General features: G+C 36.6%; 2 protein-coding genes and 2 long non-coding RNA genes across 4 annotated transcripts; 3 read left to right on the plus strand and 1 right to left on the minus strand.

Moving 5' to 3' along the window:
• Positions 1-612: 612 nt before the first annotated feature.
• Positions 613-1,431, plus strand: LOC127899773 (uncharacterized). Its single transcript, XR_008051822.1, has 2 exons — positions 613-777; positions 977-1,431. It is a non-coding gene; the product is annotated as an uncharacterized LOC127899773 (long non-coding RNA).
• Positions 1,432-3,216: 1,785 nt separating this feature from the next.
• LOC127899999 (uncharacterized) lies at positions 3,217-4,924 on the minus strand. Its single transcript, XR_008051902.1, has 3 exons — positions 4,806-4,924; positions 4,458-4,576; positions 3,217-3,309 (listed from the first exon to the last, which is right to left on the minus strand). It is a non-coding gene; the product is annotated as an uncharacterized LOC127899999 (long non-coding RNA).
• An 8,625-nt stretch (positions 4,925-13,549) lies between these two features.
• LOC127899795 (uncharacterized) lies at positions 13,550-14,110 on the plus strand. Its single transcript, XM_052433916.1, has 2 exons — positions 13,550-13,612; positions 13,694-14,110. Exons 1-2 carry the CDS (start codon positions 13,550-13,552, stop codon positions 14,108-14,110), a joined length of 480 nt encoding a protein of 159 aa, XP_052289876.1.
• Positions 14,111-14,770: 660 nt separating this feature from the next.
• LOC127899796 (probable LRR receptor-like serine/threonine-protein kinase At3g47570) lies at positions 14,771-16,280 on the plus strand. Its single transcript, XM_052433917.1, has 2 exons — positions 14,771-15,716; positions 15,922-16,280. Exons 1-2 carry the CDS (start codon positions 14,771-14,773, stop codon positions 16,278-16,280), a joined length of 1,305 nt encoding a protein of 434 aa, XP_052289877.1.
• The last annotated feature ends 4,568 nt before the right edge of the window (positions 16,281-20,848 follow it).

Here is a 20,848-nt window from a genome sequence, read left to right on the forward strand (position 1 = left end):
GTCTCGCAAATAAATTTGGAAGAGCTCTTATATTCTGCCAGCACTTTTTACAGCTAAAATCTCCACTATAAATAACCTTGCAACCATTTTTAATTCTATTAATTCCCATACAAATTTATAGGCTTATTTTCCCATCCGCTTTCTCAGCAACCAAACAAACTTGTACTCATCATCAAAACCAACATAAACCCTAAAAACGGAAAACATTAGGGCCTGTTTGGTACCCTTTTTCACCCCTTGTTTTTGTTTTCGTTTTCAGAATCCACAAAGATACATGTTTGGTGCATTAATTTCATAGAACAAATTACAAAATAAGGAATCCAGATTACACTTTTATAACTACAATTGTGAAAACATGTTAAACATGTTCTCTAAATATTACAAGTCTAAACTCAAAAATAAATTAAAAAACAAAATCATGAGCTCGTGGCTATATCTCCTCATCTGTTTCTCTTCGTCAACAGCTCTCTCTCCCCCCCACCCCCATTCTTTCTCGATCTTACAGCAGATCTTTGTCCTCTCTCTCCTTATCTTCATCCAACAACACACACTCTCTCCTTATCTCTCCCGATCTACTCTCTCACGGTGTGCCAACTGTTGTCCTTCGTCTCTACTACCGCTGCAACTTTATCTCAGCCACTATTGCAGCTCCGTCTCCGCTGTGGTCGCTGCTGCTCCGTCTCCACGTAGCTACTGTTGTTCTGTCTCAGTCTAGCTGCTGCTGCTCTGTCTTGATCGCCTGGACTGCCGTTGCTCTCTCGGCCTTTTCTCTTGCTGGTATTTGTTTTATTTCAGCAAATTTTGAGTAATTATTTGACTAATTATTTGAATAATTTTGAGAAATTGTTTTTTAAAGCATGTTATATTGTGGATTCCCTTAGTTTATGCCAAGATTTTGGAATTGATTATTTGTTCATACTTTCGTAGCATGGACAAGGACATGAAGTTTGTTCTCAATCAATTTTTAAAATGGCAGGGGACAAGAAGATCGGAGTGGCACTGGACTTTTCACTGAGCAGCAAATTTGCTCTATCATGGGCTGTTAATAACTTGCGTCTTGCCCTGTGACCATCGTCAAGAATCCAAGCTTCGCCAAGCACTGATCAAATATAAATAGGGCTTTAATTTACACCCAATCTTATGTTATCCTGGGTGAATTCGGGTTTCTTGTTTAGATTTGAGTATATTTAATTCACTTGGGTTGTAAAGAATTTGGGTGAATAAAGGATGATAATTCTAAAAATAGTGCAGTGGCAGATAAATAGTTGAAGGTTGAAATAGAGTTGTCTGGGGATAGAAAGAATGACTTCTGTCAAATAGGCTTGATTAATTCAAATGGCAGATACTTAGTTGAAATTACTGCAAAATGGTTGTGATTGGATATGAAATACACTGGGCACCTATGTATACATATACCATATATTATTTTCAGTTCTGTGTTTTGGACAATTTGGTTTTGTGTTGGCTTTATGTTATGTTTGGAACTGCTGTGCTTTTGCATCTTCTTTGCTAAACAAGCACTTTTTACTTGATGGCTGATGTCTGTCTACCAATCACCCTCACTTCATAGGTAGTTATTGCATTCGACAAAGCACCTGAAACCCAAACGAAGTCACAATGGCAAGTGAGACTGAGGCAAGGCCTTCCATCGCAGCAAGCAATACTAAGGGCATGGTCCCAAGCTCTGGATTTGTAAATAACTTATTGTTGCTGTATTCGCCATTGATTAAATGTGAATATTGTAAATTACATATTGTTGTATTTTAATTCTTTTAATGAATGATTTGATATGAAATCTGAATTGCAGAGATGAATGGTATAGGAAATAGAATTTCAATATGGCATGAGTATACATGTAATGCATGACGTCCATTATGTAATTTTTTATAATTATTATGTTTAAATCATGTGTTATAATATCTAAATTAGTGTAAAAACAATGACAATATAAACATTTTTTAATTAATGCTGATACTCAAATTTTATTATCGTGTAATTTTTTATAATTATTTTGTTTAAACTATTTGTGGAATGGTTGTGTATGTATTAGTTAAACAATTACTTTTTATTCATAAATATGACTTAAATATTTAATAAAAACTGTTTTTGAAAATGATATTACCAAACACATATTCACTGTTTTTATCCTCTTAAATGTGTCTACCAAACGCATATTACTGTTTTCAATTTTAAAATACAGGATATAAAAAATGATACCAAACGCATATTTAAATTTGAAATACAGCACTGCAAAACACCATTTTCATTTTCATTTTCATTTTTATTTTTAGAAAATACAAATTCAAAAACAATACCAAACGGGCCCTTAGGGTCCATTTGGTATTGTTTCTAAATTAGTAATTTTTAAAAACAAAAATGAGAATGAAAATAATGTTTTACAGTTGTTGTATTTTGAATTTAATTATGTGTTTGGTATCATGTTCTGTATCTTATACTTTAAAATTGAAAACAGTAATATGTGTTCGGTAGACATAATTGAGAATGATAAAAATAGTGAATATGTGGTTGGTAATACCATTTTCAAAAATAATTTTTACTAAATATTTAAGTCATACTTATAATTAAAGAGTAATTGTTTAACTAATACATACACAACCATACCATAAATAATTTAAACTAAATAATTATAAAAAACTAAATGATAATAAAATTTAATCATTAGCATTAATTGAAAAAAAAATCATATTATCTTTATTTTTATACTATAATTAAAATATTACAATATCTATGATTTAAACAAAATAATTATAAAAATTACATGATGGGCATCATACATTAAGCGTGTAATCATGTTGCATAGAAATTACAATTTTATCTCTTATACCATTCATCTCTACAATTTAGATTTCATATCAAATCATTCATAGAAAAGAATTAAAATAGAATAATAGTTTAATTTACAATGTTCACATTTAATCAATGAGGAATACAACAAAAATCAGTTATTTACAAAATTAATTAATACAATGGAATCAACCCAATGAAAACAATGTGGTACAAGGAAAAAAAAAAGGACACCGGACAAACACATATTTTAGTGCAAAAGTGATGACAAGAATCATTCATAAAAATGATCTAACAGGAAGTGTTTCCTGTGCAATAAATAAATGGTTGAGATTGAATGTATTGCCACAAAAATTGCCATGAGCACATGCTTTCAATTATGATGCCCTACATCTTGTAATCTCAAGGTCTTAGAGTTTGGGACCATGCCCTTAATATTGCCTACTGCGATGGAAAGTCATGTCCAGTCTCACATGTCGTTGCAACTTCACGAAATTCATCCTTCTGATTCAAGGCATGAAATGGAAGATATAGTTTAGAAATTAAAATAGAATTATCATCGTCAGCGAGGAAATGGGAGAATAAATTGATATCTTAGAACCACTGAAACTACATTTGGGATTCAGGTGCTTTGTCGAATGCAATAACTACTCATGAAGTGAGGATAGTTGATAGACATAAGCCATCAAGTTAAAAGTGCTTGTTCAGCAAACAAGATGCAAAAACACAGCAGTTATAAACATAACATGAAGCCAACATCAAAACCGAATTGTCCAAAACACAGAACTGAAAATAATATATGGTATATATGTATACATAGGTTCCCAGTGTATTTCATATCCAATCACAACCATTTTGTTGTAATTTCAATGCATTCAACAAAAATTAAATTGAAAAATGCAAATCATCAGATAATAACAAACTATATGTTCCTAGTGTATTATTTACACAGTAAACCTATAAAGCTTATACAAGTACCTCGAAAAGATAAACTTGTGATCGTGAAGACATAATGAGAATCAATATTATCATCATCATTGCGATCACTTTCTTAAAAAAACTCAGGATATGCAAGGCCCCAGTTGTAAAAAAAAAAAGATTAATTCAAATGAGTATCTGCCATTTAAATTAATCAAAGCCTATTTGATAGAAATCATTCTTTCTATCCCCAACAAACTCTATTTCAACTTTCAGTTATTTATCTGCCATTGCACTATTTTTTAGAATCATCATCCCTCATTCATCCAAATTCTTTGCAACCGAAGTGAATTAATGCGCTTATCTCTTATTCTTCATAACAAGACTTTCCAAATTGTCATTGCCAATATGTTAATTGCTTCTCAGTATGATATAATAAAACAAACGAATCATATGAGCTAACAAACAAATACCAATTTCTTTAATGATGGCTTAAATGATATTGCAGGGAAAAAAATTCCAACTATTCCAACTGCAAGACACAAACAGGAAAGCAAAAACCAAATCAAACGCATTAACATTTTCTCTTGGACATGTGACACAAGATACTCATGCATCAACCAAAATCCTCATACCACCAAGGTCCCATGATATGCAAGTTTATCCTTTTGTAGCTATTAAGTTAAATCCTTGAAAATTGGAGCATGACAATTAAAAAAAATGAAAGCCCTTACCCCATTTGAGGTGTAGAAGCCAGGCCGTTAGTGAGTTGAAGAATTCCATGATTAGAAGTATAAAAAATCTTGCCAAAAGATTTGTTGAACCCACGACTGTAACTTGCTTTCTCATAACTCTGCAACAAAGACACCAACACCAAATCCTATATCCATAATAAGACACAGAACCAAAGCAAAAATGAAAGGTTTCTTCTTCATTGACAACATTGCCATTTCCACTCTTATTATTTCTCTTACACTGCTTTTCTTTTCTTATTCCTTAAAACGCAGGAACAAGTAAAGCTTGGAAATATAAGAATAATGAAATCATATGCACAATATAAATAATAATTACTCAAAATTTACCCAAATAGAAGAATAATTCCAGTGAGCCAATGTCGATCCTCAACATATATGCTCAGATTTCGTTATAAGAGCAACCTGAGAGAGACAGCGAGAGCAGCAGCAGCACCAGTCGAGACAGAGCAGAGACGCAGCAGCACCACCACCACCACCAATCGAGACGGAGCACAGACACAGCAGTAGCAGCAGCACCAGTTGATCCTCAACAGAGACGCCGTAGCAGTAGTAGCAGCAACACCAATTGATCCGCAACAGAGACGCCGTAGCAACAGCAGCAGCACGGGAGCGTGAGCAAGGGCGAGAGCGAGGTAAAATGTGGGGATGGAGAGGGAGAAAGATGAGGATTTTCTCGTTCAATGTTTCAGGGGGGGAGAAAGAACAAGGGGGGTGAGGGGAGAAAGAGAGGGAGATGAAAATGCTTTTCTTCTGGTTGCCTTTTTTTTTTTTTACTTTTATTCACGTTTTCTTTTTTTTTTTTCAAATTAAAACCCCAACCGTTGGATTCAAATAAGCTGAATCCAACGGCTTAATGGTAGCCCCTGCACCATACAGGGGATTTTATGCCCTGCATGGTAGCTGAGGCCCTGATCATGATAAGTTGTGAATAGAATCGTATTTGATGAGTTTTGTAGGCTGTCTGCAGTGCACGGTTTCATTATTTGATTTTGCTATTACAGAAAAAATATATTGTCATTATGTATCCAATGATATCTATTTATCGATGTGACAAGTCAATTTGATGTATAATAAATATATCAATAATTTATTTTACAATATATTCATAATCGGTTCATTTCCACAAATTGTCAAAATGAAATTTTGCTATAAAAATAATGCTTAAATCATAAACAAATGATCAGTCAAGAGTATATGATTAATTAGTGCATTCATGATTTGTGAATTGTTCATTGAGAACTCATTTTATGTGACAATATATTTGATGTTTCTACAATAAGTAGTGTATATATAAAGCTAACTCGCTTCGTCGAGATCATTCAAAAAAATTAAAAATTAAAAAGTGTATATATATATATATATATAAAGTAATAGCTGGGTATTGCTGTGGATTAGGATAAGACCACATAGATTATAAATGAATGACATGTTTTCATTATAGCCTTAATTAAGTTCTCTTTCATATTTTTCTGATTAACAAAATATCATTTAAAATTATAAAATATTTGAGGAAATTAAAGTTATATTGTTTTAGAAGTTTGTTATGCGAGGTTCATGCCTTATTTAAAAGCTTCCAAGCATATATTTATATACGAAGGCAAACAGTTTGTGCCGCATTGTTTAAAGATAGTCAAGGTTATTTTTGCTTAGACATTTCGGCCAACGTCAGATTTCATGATGCCTATTTGCCACAAGGAGACGATGGAATCATTTATGCCTTAAAAAGTGATTCGACAACTGCCTGGTGGTGCTTAAGTAACGAACTCCCTTAATCTTTCAACAGAATTGAAAACAGTGGCTGGATTTGAAGACCAACATGAATTGGAGCCATGCATGAGATCATTCAACTCACAAATTTTCAGAGAAGAGAATGTTGTACAAGATTTAACAGCTAATATGAATTTGTGTTGTTCTGATTTGACATGATGGAATTGCGAAGATCTTGAAGAATTAGAGAACACTTTATGATGATATCACTAACACATTTAGATTGGGATATTCTTTTGTAACAAAGTAAGGAAGAGCTGTGTTCTAGATGTTAATCTTAGCTGGGCTATAACACCACTGTTTTAGTGAAATTTACCTTGCAGTGTTCAGATTCATTTTATGAATGAAAAATTATTTATTCTACTTAACTGGTAATCTTTTAGACTTTAGGATTCGTAATTCCTAATTAACTTGTAATCTTTGAGACCTTTAGGATTTGTTAATAATATTTAAAAAAAAAAAACAATCTTTGGGTTCATAGATTTAGGTATATATTAATAAAAGATGAGACAGACTGACAATAGCTTTAATATCAAAATAATTTGCGCAATTTCCGTAACAACCACATTCAATTTCTAACCAATTATAATATTTTTACATAATTACATAATCAAATGTCCCATATTTGATTAAAAAATTAATAATTAGAAAGATTAAGATTAAAAAAAGAAATAATTATTATAGAAGAAGATGGTCGAAAAGAAATAAAAACTTTTATATATTTTCCATTGTTCACATTGCTGCCTGCTAAATGTTCCAGCATTGTTGCTTTAATTATTATTATTATTTTTTTAATCTTCAACTTTCGAATGTATGACACTATTTCCTCTCCTCTCCTCTAATTCTTCCAACTAAGCACACATTAAAGACTTTAAGCAAATGATATTAGTATCCTTTTTACACATCAACACGATTCAGAATATAGAAGTATATTCCTAAAGTCAACCCCCTTTAAAAGAAAAGTCTTAAATATATTTTCCTCATGGTTCATTATTTATCCTCAGGAATCGAGTCTCCTTGCATTACCAATACCAAACCAACAACAAACAGCAATCTTATATCCTCCCATTGAGAGAAATTATAGCCTCAGTATGATCACAGTGTCATTAATCCATTGTCTGCTTCTTTCCTTAGTTGTTGCAGCAACAGCAAGCAACAACATTACAACAGACCAACAAGTTCTTCTTGCCTTAAAAGCTCATATAACTTATGATCCAACCAATTTTTTGGCGCAAAATTGGACCTCGAATACCTCTTTTTGTAGCTAGATTGGCATCACTTGTGATGTCAATAGCCACAGAGTCACAGCCTTAAATATTTCTAGCTTTAATCTGCAAGGCACCATCCCTCCTCAACTTGGAAACCTTTCTTCACTGGTGACGCTTGATCTGAGTCAGAACAAGCTTTCTGGTGACATTCCTTCCTCCATCTTCACCATGCATACGCTAAAATTTCTTTATTTCAGTGACAACCAGCTCTCTGGTTCTCTATCTTCCTTCACCTTCAACATGTCTTCAATGCTGGTAAGTGATTTGTCTACTAACAGATTTTCTGGTGAACTTCCGGAAACTATTTGCAATTATCTTCCTAATTTAAAAGCCCTTCTTTTGAACAACAACATGATCCACGGCAAAATTCCTTCCATTTTATCAAAATGCAAACAGTTGCAACAGCTAAATTTGGGATTAAATGATTTATCAGGAGCCATACCAAAAGAAATTGGAAACTTCACTTCGCTTCAAAAGATATCTCTCATCTACAATAAACTCCACGGTATGTTAAAAAATATAAAAATACTCTTAACTTATCAGTCATTTTCTTTCATAGGTACTTTTTTTTTCTCTCCTTAGAAAAGGTTTTGTAATTGTGCTTGTTGCATCTGTTTTTGCAGGTGAGATACCACTAGAAGTTGGTAATCTTCGCAATCAAGATACTTTATGGCTTGGATCCAACAACCTAGTTGGTATAGTACTATCGACAATCTTCAACAAGTCAGCAGTGAAAGAAATTGACCTATTTAACAACTCTCTCTCGGGAAATCTTCCTTCAAGAACAGACCTTGCACTTCCTAATATTGATTATCTTGGCTTGGCAATTAATAGATTTTCTGGAACCATTCCAAGTTTCATCACCAATGCTTCTAACCTCACCATTCTGGAGATGGGATTAAACTCATTTTCAGGCTTTATTCCAAACAAAATTGGTAATTTAAGAACCCTCCAGGTTCTCGGCTTAAATGATAATTACTTGGCATCTTCAACTCCAGAATTGAGCTTTCTTTCCTCTTTGACAAATTGCAACAAATTAAGACAGCCTTATCAAACAATCCACTTGACGGCATCCTTCCAAGTTCAATCGGTAATCTTTCTATCTCTATGGAAAGACTTTATATCTTCAATTGCAGTATTAGCGGCAACATTCCTCAAGTGATCAGCAATTTAACCAACTTTACAGTCTTACAATTAGGAGGCAATGAATTGACTGGACCAGTTCTTGTTACATTCGACCGACTACAGAATCTCCAAGGTTTATTTCTTTCATCTAATAAGTTGGCAGGATCAATCCCAGACGATCTATGCCGTCTACATAGGCTGGATACATTGATCTTGGATGGCAATGAGTTTTCAGAATCTATCCCTACATGCTTAGGTAATCTCACTTCCCTAGAGGGTTCTCTCCTTAATGTTGCGGACTGCCCAAGTTGCTAGCCCAATTGCCCACCATTTTGGGTTAGAAAGCCAACACAAGGCCAAGAGTGCTAGCTTGGCCCAATTCCGGAAAGTTCTAGCCAACTCTAGCACATTGAGCTTGTAAATACTCTAGAATTCTCTATACAATTCTAGCACATGTAAATAGCTAGGAAGTGGTAGAATTCTCTAGAATCTCTAGAGCTTGGCAAGTCTCCCCTATAAATATGGGATGGCATTAGGCATTTGAACAACAAGCATTGAGCAAGCAACTCAAGCATTGTAAGCTCTCTTGTAATCTCTCTTGTGAGTAATACAATTCTCTTCATTCGGCTCCATTGCTCTCTTCTCTCTATCTCTTCGAAAACCTCTAGACTTAGCTAGTTGAGAAGCTCAAAGGCTTACTTAGCAACATTCGACAAAGTTGTCTAAGTGCCGCACGGGTTTGTTGCGCAAAACACTCATCCCGTGACAAGTGGTATCAGAGCTAAGCTTTGCACCCACGCAAATTAGCTCACGAGCAATGACCAACCCTTCGAATCCAGCACAAGAGGGTGTTGTTGGTGTGGACGTTCCACTGGAACTAAGCCGCGACCGTGAGGGAGAGCTCGCCCAAGGCAAGACTCACGGCAAGTCCAAGGCCCCATCCGTGGATGCGTTGGACCCTCGTGTAAGCACTCTCGAAATCGCATTGTCTGCCGCTCAAGATAGCCTCGAGGGATTAGAGGAAAGAGTGGACGGTCTCGAGGGAGAATACGCCGAGTTCACGGTGGCAACAAAAGCTCTCATCCAAAAGCAAGCGAACACTCTCTGAGGTGAGTTTCGTTCTTTTCATGATGAGTTGCTCAAACTTCGTAACTTTGTTCAGGATGAACTACGCGCTGTCCGTGCGAAAGTGGAGGACGTCCGCTCGGATTGGGCATGGCACAAGCGCACACTCTCTGCTAGTCCAGCTTCTGCAAGTACGAGTGATGCGCGCCACAATGACGTGCTAAAGCCCGACACCTATGATGGCACACGCAACGCCACAATCGTGGACAATTTCCTCTTTGGGCTTGATCAATAGTTCGATACCATGGGTGTCCGAGATGAGGCATCGAAAGTGGGCACAAGACCCACCTATCTTAGAGGCGCTGCACAACTATAGTGGCATCGCAAGCATGGCGAGATGGGCAAAGGCATTTGCACTATCGACACTTGGGCCTACTTCAAGCAAGAACTCCGAAAGTAATTCGCCCTAAACAATGCTGAAAAAGAAGCGCGAGCGCGCTTACGTCGCCCTAAGCAATCGGATAGCATCCGTGACTACATCAACGAGTTCACTACCCTCATGTTGGAAATAAGCGACATGTCGGGCAAGGATTCACTCTTCTACTTCCAAGATGTCCTCAAGGATTAGGCCAAGACCGAGCTTGATAGGCGTGGTGTTCAAACACTTGATGACGTCATCGCCATTGCGAAGTTGCTCACCGAATACTCTACCCAATCCAAAGACAACTAAGGCAAAGGTGGGGGAGAGAGTCGCAAGGACAAGGCCAACAACAACCGCAAAGATTAGGGGCAGAAAAAGCCGCCTAGCAACAAGAGTGGGCAAGGAAAATCGAAGGGCAAGAAGGAGGAACCGAAACCACGCAGCCCATGCTTCATATGCAACGGTCCTCATTAGGTACGTGACTGTCCAGAGAATAAGTCGCTTAATGCTCTTGCTGCCCAACTCAAAAGCAACCCCACAATGTCCGCGGAGGAACCCCAACTCAGCATGGGTTCTCTCCAATGCCTCGGCGTACTCAATCGCCAACAGCCTGCACTCGTCAAGAAACGACTCATGTATGTCAGCGCGAAGATAAATGGCCAGTCCATTCGCACGCTACTAGACACGGGAGCGACGCACAACTTCGTGTCCGTAGCAAGGCCAAGCGCTTAGGCCTCAAGGCCACCAAGGAAGGAGGCACGATGAAAGCGGTACTCTCACCCGCCAAGCCAATTGCGGGTATTGCACAAAGCGTGCACATAACACTCGGTACTTGGAGCGGAAAGCTTGACTTCTCTATCGTACCCATGGATGACTTTAAGATGGTCCTCGGCATGGAATTCTTCGACCAAGTCTATGCCTTCCCGCTGCCCGCTACAAACTCCCTAGGCATCCTCGACGGGAGTAAAGCATGCATGGTTCCGATGGAGCAAGGCAAGTCCAAAGAGAAGACACTCTCTGCCATGCAGTTCAAAAGGACGTTCAAGAAGGACCCAAGCTTCTTGGTCTCCATTCGAGAACTAAATGAGGAAGGAGATTGTGGAAAATCGCCAAGCCAAGTCCCTCCACGAATACAATCCGTCCTTAATGAGTTCAAGGACGTGATGCCTCCCGAAATTCTGAAGAAGCTCCCACCTCGACGAGAAGTAGATCATGCAATCGAGCTGGAACAAGGCGCGAAGCCACCAGCCTTGGAGCCCTACCGCATGGCGCCACTCGAACTTGAGGAGTTGCGGGGACAACTCAAAAACTTGCTGGACGCAAGATATATTTACCCTCAAAGGCCCCATTCGGTGCACCCGTGCTCTTCCAAAAGAAGAAAGATGGCTCGTTGCGGATGTGCATCGACTATAGAGTGCTCAATAAGATCACCATCAAGAACAAGTATCTGATTCCCTTGATCGTAGACTTGTTCGACCAGCTTGGCAAAGCTCGGTACTTTACCAAACTTGACTTACGCTCCCGGTACTACCAAGTGCGCATCGCCAAGGGAGACGAACCGAAGACAACGTGCACAACAAGGTATGGGTCTTTCGAATTCCTTGTGATGCCTTTTGGCCTTACCAATGCACCCGTCACATTTTGCACACTCATGAACAAGGTGCTCCAACCATTCCTCGACCGTTTTGTGGTTGTGTACTTGGACGACATCGTGGTGTATAGCATTACGCTCGAGGATCATGTCCAACACTTGCGACAACTCCTCCAAGTACTTCTAGACAACGAGCTCTTCATCAAGATGAAAAGTGCTCGTTTGCCCAACAAGAGGTGGAGTTCCTTAGCCACAAGATTGCGAGCGGGAAACTTATAATAAAGAATGCCAAGGTGAAGACCATCCTCGAATGGGAGTCTCCTATGAAAGTGCCCGAACTTCGTTCATTCCTTGGGTTGGTGAACTACTACCGCCACTTCATCAAGGGCTACTCAGTCAAAGCGGCACGCTTAACAGATATGCTCAAGAAAAACAGAACGTGGCATTGGTCCGAAGAGTGCCAACGCGAATTCGAGGAGTTGAAAAGAGCAATTTTGGAAGAACCCGTCCTCGCTTTTCTGGACCACACTAAGCCCTTCGAAGTTCAAACAGATGCCTCAGATTTCACCATAGGTGGAGTCCTTATGCAAGAAGGCCACCCCATAGCGTTCGAGAGTCGAAAGCTAAACGATACAGAACGCCGCTACACGGTGCAAGAAAAGGAGATGACAACCATCATCCATTGTCTAAGAGTCTGGCGTCATTACTTGCTTGGCTCACACTTCACGATCATGACGGACAACGTAGTGACAAGCTACTTTCAAACTCAAAAGAAGTTGAGTCCGAAGCAAGCAAGGTGGCAAGATTTCCTTGCGGAATTCGACTATCAGCTCGAGTACAAATCGGGTAAAGCCAATGTCGTTGCGGACAATCTAAGCCGCAAGGCCGAATTGGCAACACTTAGCATGAGCCAACCGAAGTTTGAGTTTGTCTCACGCATCAAGGAAGGCCTCCAACAAGATCCGCTAGCAAAGGACTTGCTGGAAAAAGGTGCTCGAAGGGAAGACAAGGCGTTTTTGGCAAGAGGAAGACATCCTCCTCACCAAGGGAGATCGGTTGTTCGTGCTAAGGTGGGGAAATTTACGAAAAGAAGTCATCAAGGAGTGCCACGACTCTAAGTGAGCTGGTCACCCAGGAATCGAGTGCACCACTGCACTAGTCCAAGCCTCGTATTTTTTGCCGCACATGAGGGACGATATCGAGGCATATGTGCGAACTTGTCTTATGTGCCAACAACACAAGGTGGATCACCAACTCCCAGCCGGATTATTGGAGCCGCTACCACTTGCAACAAGGCCATGGGAAAGTGTCTCCATGGACTTTATCACATCGCTGCCTAAGTCCGAAGGTTGCGGAAGCATCGTGGTCGTTGTCGACCGTTACAGCAAGTACGCCACTTTCATTGCCGCACCAACCAATTACAAAGTGGTCGAGGCAGCCCGCCTATTCATCAAGCACATTGTGAAGCTTTGGGGAGTTCCGAAGAGTATTGTGAGCGACCGAGATCCTCGGTTCACTGGGCGGTTTTGGACGGAGCTCTTCAATATGTTAGGGATCGATCTAAAGTTCTCGACAAGCTTCCACCCACAAATCGATGGGCAGACTGAGCGCATTAATGGCCTCCTCGAGATGTATTTGAGGCACTACATGAGCGCTCATCAGCGGGATTGGGCGAAGCTGCTTGACATCGCCCAATTTTCTTATAACTTGCAGCGAAGTGAGGCTACGGGCAAGAGTCCGTTCGAGATCATCATGGGATTCCAGCCCATGACCCCAATGCCATAGCCTCAACTTACGGAGGGACAAGTCTCGCAGCACACAAGCTCGATCGCGAATGGCACGAGGAAGCGGACATCACGTTAGCGTATCTCAACAAAGCCGCGAGGAAGATGAAAAAGTGGGCAGATACAAGGAGATGGCATGTTGAGTACAAGGAATGTGATCAAGTCATGATCAAGCTCCTACCCAACAATTTAAGACTTTGCGGAAAGTCCACAAGGGGTTAGTGAGGCGCTACGAGGGACCCTTCCGAATTGTACGACGTGTAGGCAATGTCTCGTATCAACTCCAACTTCCACTAAGACTCAAGATCCATCCGGTCTTCCACGTGAGCCTTCTCAAACCATATCATGGAGATACGGAAGATCAAAGTCACGGAGAATCGAGGCGCGCGCCAACCGCCGTTGTCACCGCATTCGACAAAGATGTGGACTACATCATTGCAGATCCCGTGGTTTCGAAGAGAGGCGTGCCAGCACATAGCGAGTACTTGGTGAAGTGGAAAAACCTCCCCGAGAGTGAAGCCACTTGGGAACGTGAAGATGATTTGTGGCAATTCGCTGAGCACATCCAGAATTTCAAGCACGAGAACGCGACGAGGACGCCGCGAGCTTAGGTGGGGGAGGATGTTACGGACCGCCCAAGTTGCTAGCCCAATTGCCCACCATTTTGGGCTAGAGAGCCAACACAAGGCCAAGAGTGCTAGCTTGGCCCAATTTCGGAAAGTTCTAGGCAACTCTAGCACATTGAGCTTGTAAATACTCTAGAATTCTCTATACAATTCCAGCACATGTAAATAACTAGGGAGTGGTAGAATTCTCTAGAATCTCTAGAGCTTGGCAAGCCTCCCCTATAAATATGGGATGGCATTAGGCATTTGAACAATAAGCATTGAGCAAGCAACTCAAGCATTGTAAGCTCTCTTGTAATCTCTCTTGTGAGTAATACAATTCTCTTCATTCGGCTCCATTGCTCTCTTCTCTCTATCTCTTCGAAAATCTCTAGGCTTAGCTAGTCGAGAAGCTCAAAGGCTTACTTAGCAACATTCGACAAAGTTATCTAAGTGTCGCACGGGTTTGCTGCACAAAACACTCATCTCGTGACATTAAGCTCGAATAAGATAATTTCGGTTATACCTTCAACTTTTTGGAACCTAAAGGACATCCTGAATTTTGACTTTTCCTCAAATTCTTTAGAAGGTCCTCTTTCTTTAGACATAGGAAATTTGAAGGCTGTAGTAGAAATAAATTTATCAAGAAATAATTTATCAAGTGATATGCCAGCCACAATTGGAGGACTAATAAGTCTAAAGACTCTCTCCTTAGCATACAACAAATTAGATGTGGCAAGTTTAGAGATTTTGAATTTGTCAAATAATGAAATCTATGGGCTTATTCCTACCTCTTTAGAGAAATTGTTATACCTCAAAGAGCTAAGTCTCTCTTTCAACAAACTAGAAGGAGAAATTCTAAGAGGAGGGCCTTTTGTTAACTTTACAGCCATGTCATTCAAAGGAAATGAGCCATTGTGTGGTTCACCAAATCTACAAGTCCCACCATGCAAACTTAACAAGCCAGGGAAACATCAAAAATCAAGGAAAAATATGCTTCCCCTAGTAATTGTTTTGCCATTGAGTACAGCTCTAATAATTGTTGTGATTATTTTGGCTCTCAAATATAAGTTGACCAAATGTGGAAAAAGAGGTTTGGATGTGTCAAATGATGGTATCTTACCATCGCAAGCAACATTAAGAAGACTTTCGTACTTAGATCTTTTGCGTGCAACAAATAAATTTTGTGAAGAAAACTTAATTGGCATGGGAAGTTTTGGTTCCGTTTATCGAGCAAGACTTCGTGATGGGATTGAGGTTGCCGTCAAAGTGTTTCACCAAGAATGTGCAAGGGCATTAAAGAGTTTTGAAGCTCAATGTGAAGTGATGAAAAGTATTCGTCACCCAAATCTTGTCAAAGTTATCAGTAGTTGTTCAAACGATGATTTCAAAGCTTTAGTCCTGGAATATATGCCCAAGGGGAGCTTGGAGAATTGCTTGTATTCTAGCACTTGCATGTTGGATATTTTCCAGAGGTTGAATATAATGATAGATGCTACATCAACACTGGAATATCTCTATTTTGGTCATACGACTCCTATAATTCATTGTGACTTAAAACCCATTAGTGTATTGTTGGATGAGGACATGGTTGCTCATTTAAGTGATTTTGGTATTGCAAAACTCTTAAGCAGAGAAGATTAGTCAATGACGTGAACACAAACCCTTGCTACAACAAGCTATATGGCACCGGGTTTGTCTGAAAACATCATTTAGTTTTTCTATCATTTTAAATATTCCAATTAATTATTTTTCCACAATTATTTTTTAGATACTATTTATTATTTATCAAATTTTTGGATTATCTTGATTTCTAGAGTATGGCATGGAAGGACAAGTATCTACAAGAAGTGATATTTATGGCTATGGGATTGTGTTAATGGAAACATTTACTAGGAAGAAACCCACAGATAGAATGTTTGTTGAAGAATTGAGCTTAAAGGATTGGGTTAATAACTTGCTACCTATTTCATTGATGGAAGTTGTGGACAAAACTCTGCTAAGTGGAGAGAAAAAAGGTTTTGTCGCAAAAGAGCAATGTGTGTTATCTATCTTGGGTTTGGCTATGGAGTGTGCAATGGAATTGCCTGAAAAAAGGATCAATGCAAAAGATATTGTGACTAGACTATTGAAAATTAGAGATACATTGAGCAAAAGGTTAGCAAATTTAGATTAATTTCATTTTTTGCCATTGATACTTCATTTGAATCCATGAAATGAGGGTAAGAATATTATAAATTCTCCTTCATTCTTTTTTTTTCTTTAACTTTACGAAACTTTGTTTCATCATCATGGGGAGAGTTCTTTTAATGCTTAGATATGTATGTTTGATATACAAATATATATATATATATATATATATATATATATAGTTAGGACTTGAGGAGGTGATGTGGCATCACCATTTCTCATCTTTGTATATTCTCTATTATCTAATAAATAGAGAAATTTTCTTTTAAATTTGACTTTTCATCTTCTCATAATTAATTTGATTGTTATTACACAATAACAATTATGTAAAGATTTTAATGAGACATATTCTTTGTAATGAACATCCAAGGGGGAGTGTTATGAATTTATTAAAATAAATGTAGATGTTCATAACATATATCTCTTAGTCTCCCCACTATCTCTCATTAGCAACCTTTACCTTCCCTATAACTCCCACTATCTCATAAGGAATTATGATCCATAATTTTTCATTAATTTCATGGAGTGATTATGTAACTATAAAAGGAGAGCTCATCTTTTTGTTTTGTACACACACAAATTGGAATGAATAAAATCACTCTATAATATATTCTCTCATTTTATTCTTTATATTGCGTTGCTTCTTTATTTATATTGCTGGCTAATAGCTTTTTTAGTTTTTTATAAGGCTACCTCATCTTAAAAAAAAATCAATTCATATTTTTATTAGTTTCATCAAGTGTAAAGTAAGAAAAAATGATAATACTAAATTCTTTTTTCAAAGCCGCGTGAAACGCGGTTCTATTTTCTAGTATATATATAAAGTTGGGACTACAAGAAGTGATGTGGCATCACCATTTCTCATCATTTCATATTCTCTATTATCTAATAAATTGGTTGAAATTAAAAAATAATTACATTACAAAATATTAAAATAGAAAATAATTATTAGATTATAAATGATTACATGTCTTTTCCTCTTTCTATTTAAATTCAACAATATGTAACCATTAATAATAATTAATTATAAGTCTTGGAACATTTATTTATTTTATTATGTCAACAATTAAATTTTAGTGGCTTAAAATACATCAATTAATTAATATAGGAAGGAAGGTTCCTTCATCTTCCCTCAATAATGCCATTAGAGCCTAATTTTAATGTCATAATCTCACATTTAATTATTCAATCTTTTGTTTAGTGCCTTTTGGCTTCTTCAAACTCCATAAACATTAAATATTTAAGATTTGTGGCATCATTATTTCTCATCTTTTTTTATTCTCTATTATCTAATATATTAATTGAGATTAAAAAATAATTACATTACAAAATATTAAAAATCTATATCTATATATATATATATATATATATAAAGTTGGGACTATAAGAGGTGATGTGGCATTACCATTTCTCATCATTTCCTATTATCTATTATCTAATAAATTAGTTGAAATTAAAAAATAATTACTTTACAAAATATTAAAAATAAAAAATAATTATTAGATTATAAAAGATTACATGTCTCTTCCTCTTTCTATTTAAATTCAATAATATGTAACCATTAATAATAATTAATTATAAATCTTGAAACATTTATTTATTTTATTATGCTAACAATTAAACTTTAGTGGCTTAAATATATCAATTAATTAATATTGGAAGGAATGTTCCTTCATCTTTCATCAACAATGCCATTAGGGTCTAATTTTAATGCTATAATTTCATATTTAATTATGCAACCTTTATTTAGTGCCCTTTGGCTTCTTCAAACTCTATAAATATTAAGTAGTTAAGATTTATGGCATTATTATTTCTCATCTTTTTATATTCTCTATTATCTAATATATTGGTTGAGATTAAAAAATGATTACATTAAAAAATATTAAAAATAGAAAATAATTAATAGATTACAAAAGATTACATGTCTCTTCCTCTTTCTATTTAAATTCAACAATATGTAACTATTAATAATAAATTAATTATAAGTTTTGAAATATTCATTTATTTTATTAAGCCAACAACTAAACTTTAGTGGTTTAAAATACATCAACTAATTAATATAGGAAGGAATATTCCTTAATCTTTCCTCACCAATGCCACTAGGACCTAATTTTAATGTCATAATCTCATATTTAATTATGCAACCTTTTATTTAGTGTCTTTTGGCTTCTTCAAACTCTATAAATATTAAGCATTTAAGATTTGTTATGTTTGGGTTTTTTTTTTATTATTTAACCAACATCCTCTTTAGAAATGTTCTTGTGTTTTTATTTTTTGATTTATTTAAATTTTTAGTATTGTGTGCTTCATGGAGTACTCTTTTCTTCATGAGTTAAACAATGATAAAGATAGTTAGATGATAAGGGTTAGACTTTGTAAGATGTGGGAGTATGTTAATACAAAAAAAATGGAGAGTTGATTAGTGTGAACATAATTTTTATTGATGAAAAGGTTGTGTACACTTAACTATACACATTAATATATATTTTTAATGTTAACAAAAAAATAATTAACTTTCATAAATAACATTAGTTTTATAAGGCTGAGTCATCTTTAAAAAAAAAATTTATATTTTTTATCAGTTTCATTAAGTGCAAAGTAATAAAAAAAATAAGACTAAATTTTTTTTTTAAAGCAGCACGAAGTGCGGTTCTATTTCCTAGTTTGATATATAACTATTGGTCTCCTTTGTATACTTAATATTTTTTTTTTGTTTAAACCACCCGGCTACCGCATTGGGTCCCGACTAATCCGAATTTGGGGTGTAGTCACAGTTAAGGCTCCTTACCCCTCCAAAAAAAGTGTGTTTAGTGGGGATCGAAGCTAAGAGCTCTTCCCACTTACCCAGCCTAGGTCGCCAACTGAACCACAATCGTTTGGTTTGTATGCTTGCTCTTTTTGGCTTATATTTAGATGGAATTCTGATCTAGTTTAGTGCTGCATTAAGTATATAAATATGTGTATGTGTGTGTGTGTGTGTGTGTGTGTGATTTAATTTCATTGAGCACGTGTAACTTCAAGTTGAAGACATGCATTCATCCCCTCGCCCATGATTCAGAAAATAATGCAAAAAGAATAAAGTACAAAATTTATACATATAAAGCGACATAATTTTATTGATATCAGAATATCATACTGAAATTGGAACTGAGAAGAGGCTCCATTAATTAAGTATATTAAATATCAATTAAAAATAGAAAATGACAAAAGAATAGCTGCTGGTCTAGAGGTGGCTTACTACATTCATACAAGATCGTTTCTTGTTCTCTAAGATGTGCATTATGCTAATAATGCTATGCAAACTTATCCAAAGGTCTATTAATTAATTCATTAATCCGACGGCTCGTTTGGTTGTCCTTTCATCCATACAACTGCATGCTTGTCTTCTTATATGCTGATCTTATCCTCTAGATCTGTTCAGGCTGAGTGATCTCTCACATTTGCCAGATCAGAAGATTGCATGCCAGTAATATTATGCGATCATGACCTGTTGCTTGGTGATGTCGAATGCCTGGCCTTTACTTCTCTGAGCCAATTGATCAAACAATTTGTTCATTTTATCGAACACCTTCACCAACAAACATTTTATTTACTTTTGATGGTTTTTAAGTGAATTTGATGATTATTTTTGCTCCAACTTCAGATAAACCAAATGCTAGTATATTAGAAGAAGAAGTTAACTGGCAGCTAACCAGGTCAAAATAGCGACTCTATATAAAAATATATATATAAAATAAAAAATAAAAAATGGATCTTTATTTAATTAATTGTTGGCCTAAAGCTGTTGGTATCCGTTGGCCACGTTTCTGAAGAGTCATCTCAAATCGAAATTTTTAACGAACAAAGAACTTTGCTTTTTTCCATTGTTCACATTGCTGCTGGCTGCCGCCCGTGAGATAAAAGTGCTACAATCCAAAATGTTCCACCATTATTTATTCTAATGTTAATTTTCCAATGGAAAAAATTACATAATTAAAATGGCTTCTAATATCATTTCCACACCTCAATATGCGTCACTATCAGAAGGTTGTTTTCATGATTCATGGTAAATTTGGGAGGAAATTGCACGGGATATGACTCAATACTTGCTAAATGCAAGACTATGACCCAATTATTTACATGCCAAGATTATGACCCAATAACAAGTGAAAGTACACAAATACCCTTATAAGTAACTAAGTTAAAAAAATAAAAGAAAACTTGAGTTAGGAAGTTTAGGAATGCATTGAACTTGTATTCATTACTTTGATTAATTCATTTATCATTATACAAGACAATAACACGTATCATATCCATTCACCTAAAAATTATGCGATGACAGAGTAAGAATATTAACAAAAATAAGTTATTAAAAGTTCTTTTTTTTTTTTTGATACAAAGGGGCTCTAAAAAGAGCTAAGGAAAAATAAAACGTGGGTAAGCTACCCCATACATGTCATGCTGAAGGTAAGCAATGATACCAGGAGGAGGATTTGGGAACAAATGAAGACCCAAAGGAAAAGATAGGGCATGGTTTGCTAAGAAGTCCGCTGCAAAATTAGCCTCCCTGTAAAC

Source organism: Citrus sinensis, chromosome 9 (assembly GCF_022201045.2).
Source record: "Citrus sinensis cultivar Valencia sweet orange chromosome 9, DVS_A1.0, whole genome shotgun sequence".
Lineage (NCBI taxonomy): Eukaryota > Viridiplantae > Streptophyta > Magnoliopsida > Sapindales > Rutaceae > Citrus > Citrus sinensis.

Coding starts and splice junctions, on each gene's coding strand:
- LOC127899796 (XM_052433917.1), top strand. CDS start 14,771: ATGCCAGCCACAATTGGAGGACTAATAAGTCTAAAGACTCTCTCCTTA. Junction 15,717..15,921: donor TGCTCATTTAAGTGATTTTG/GTATTGCAAAAC, acceptor CTTGATTTCTAG/AGTATGGCATGGAAGGACAA.
- LOC127899795 (XM_052433916.1), top strand. CDS start 13,550: ATGGCACGAGGAAGCGGACATCACGTTAGCGTATCTCAACAAAGCCGC. Junction 13,613..13,693: donor GCCGCGAGGAAGATGAAAAA/GTGGGCAGATAC, acceptor CAACAATTTAAG/ACTTTGCGGAAAGTCCACAA.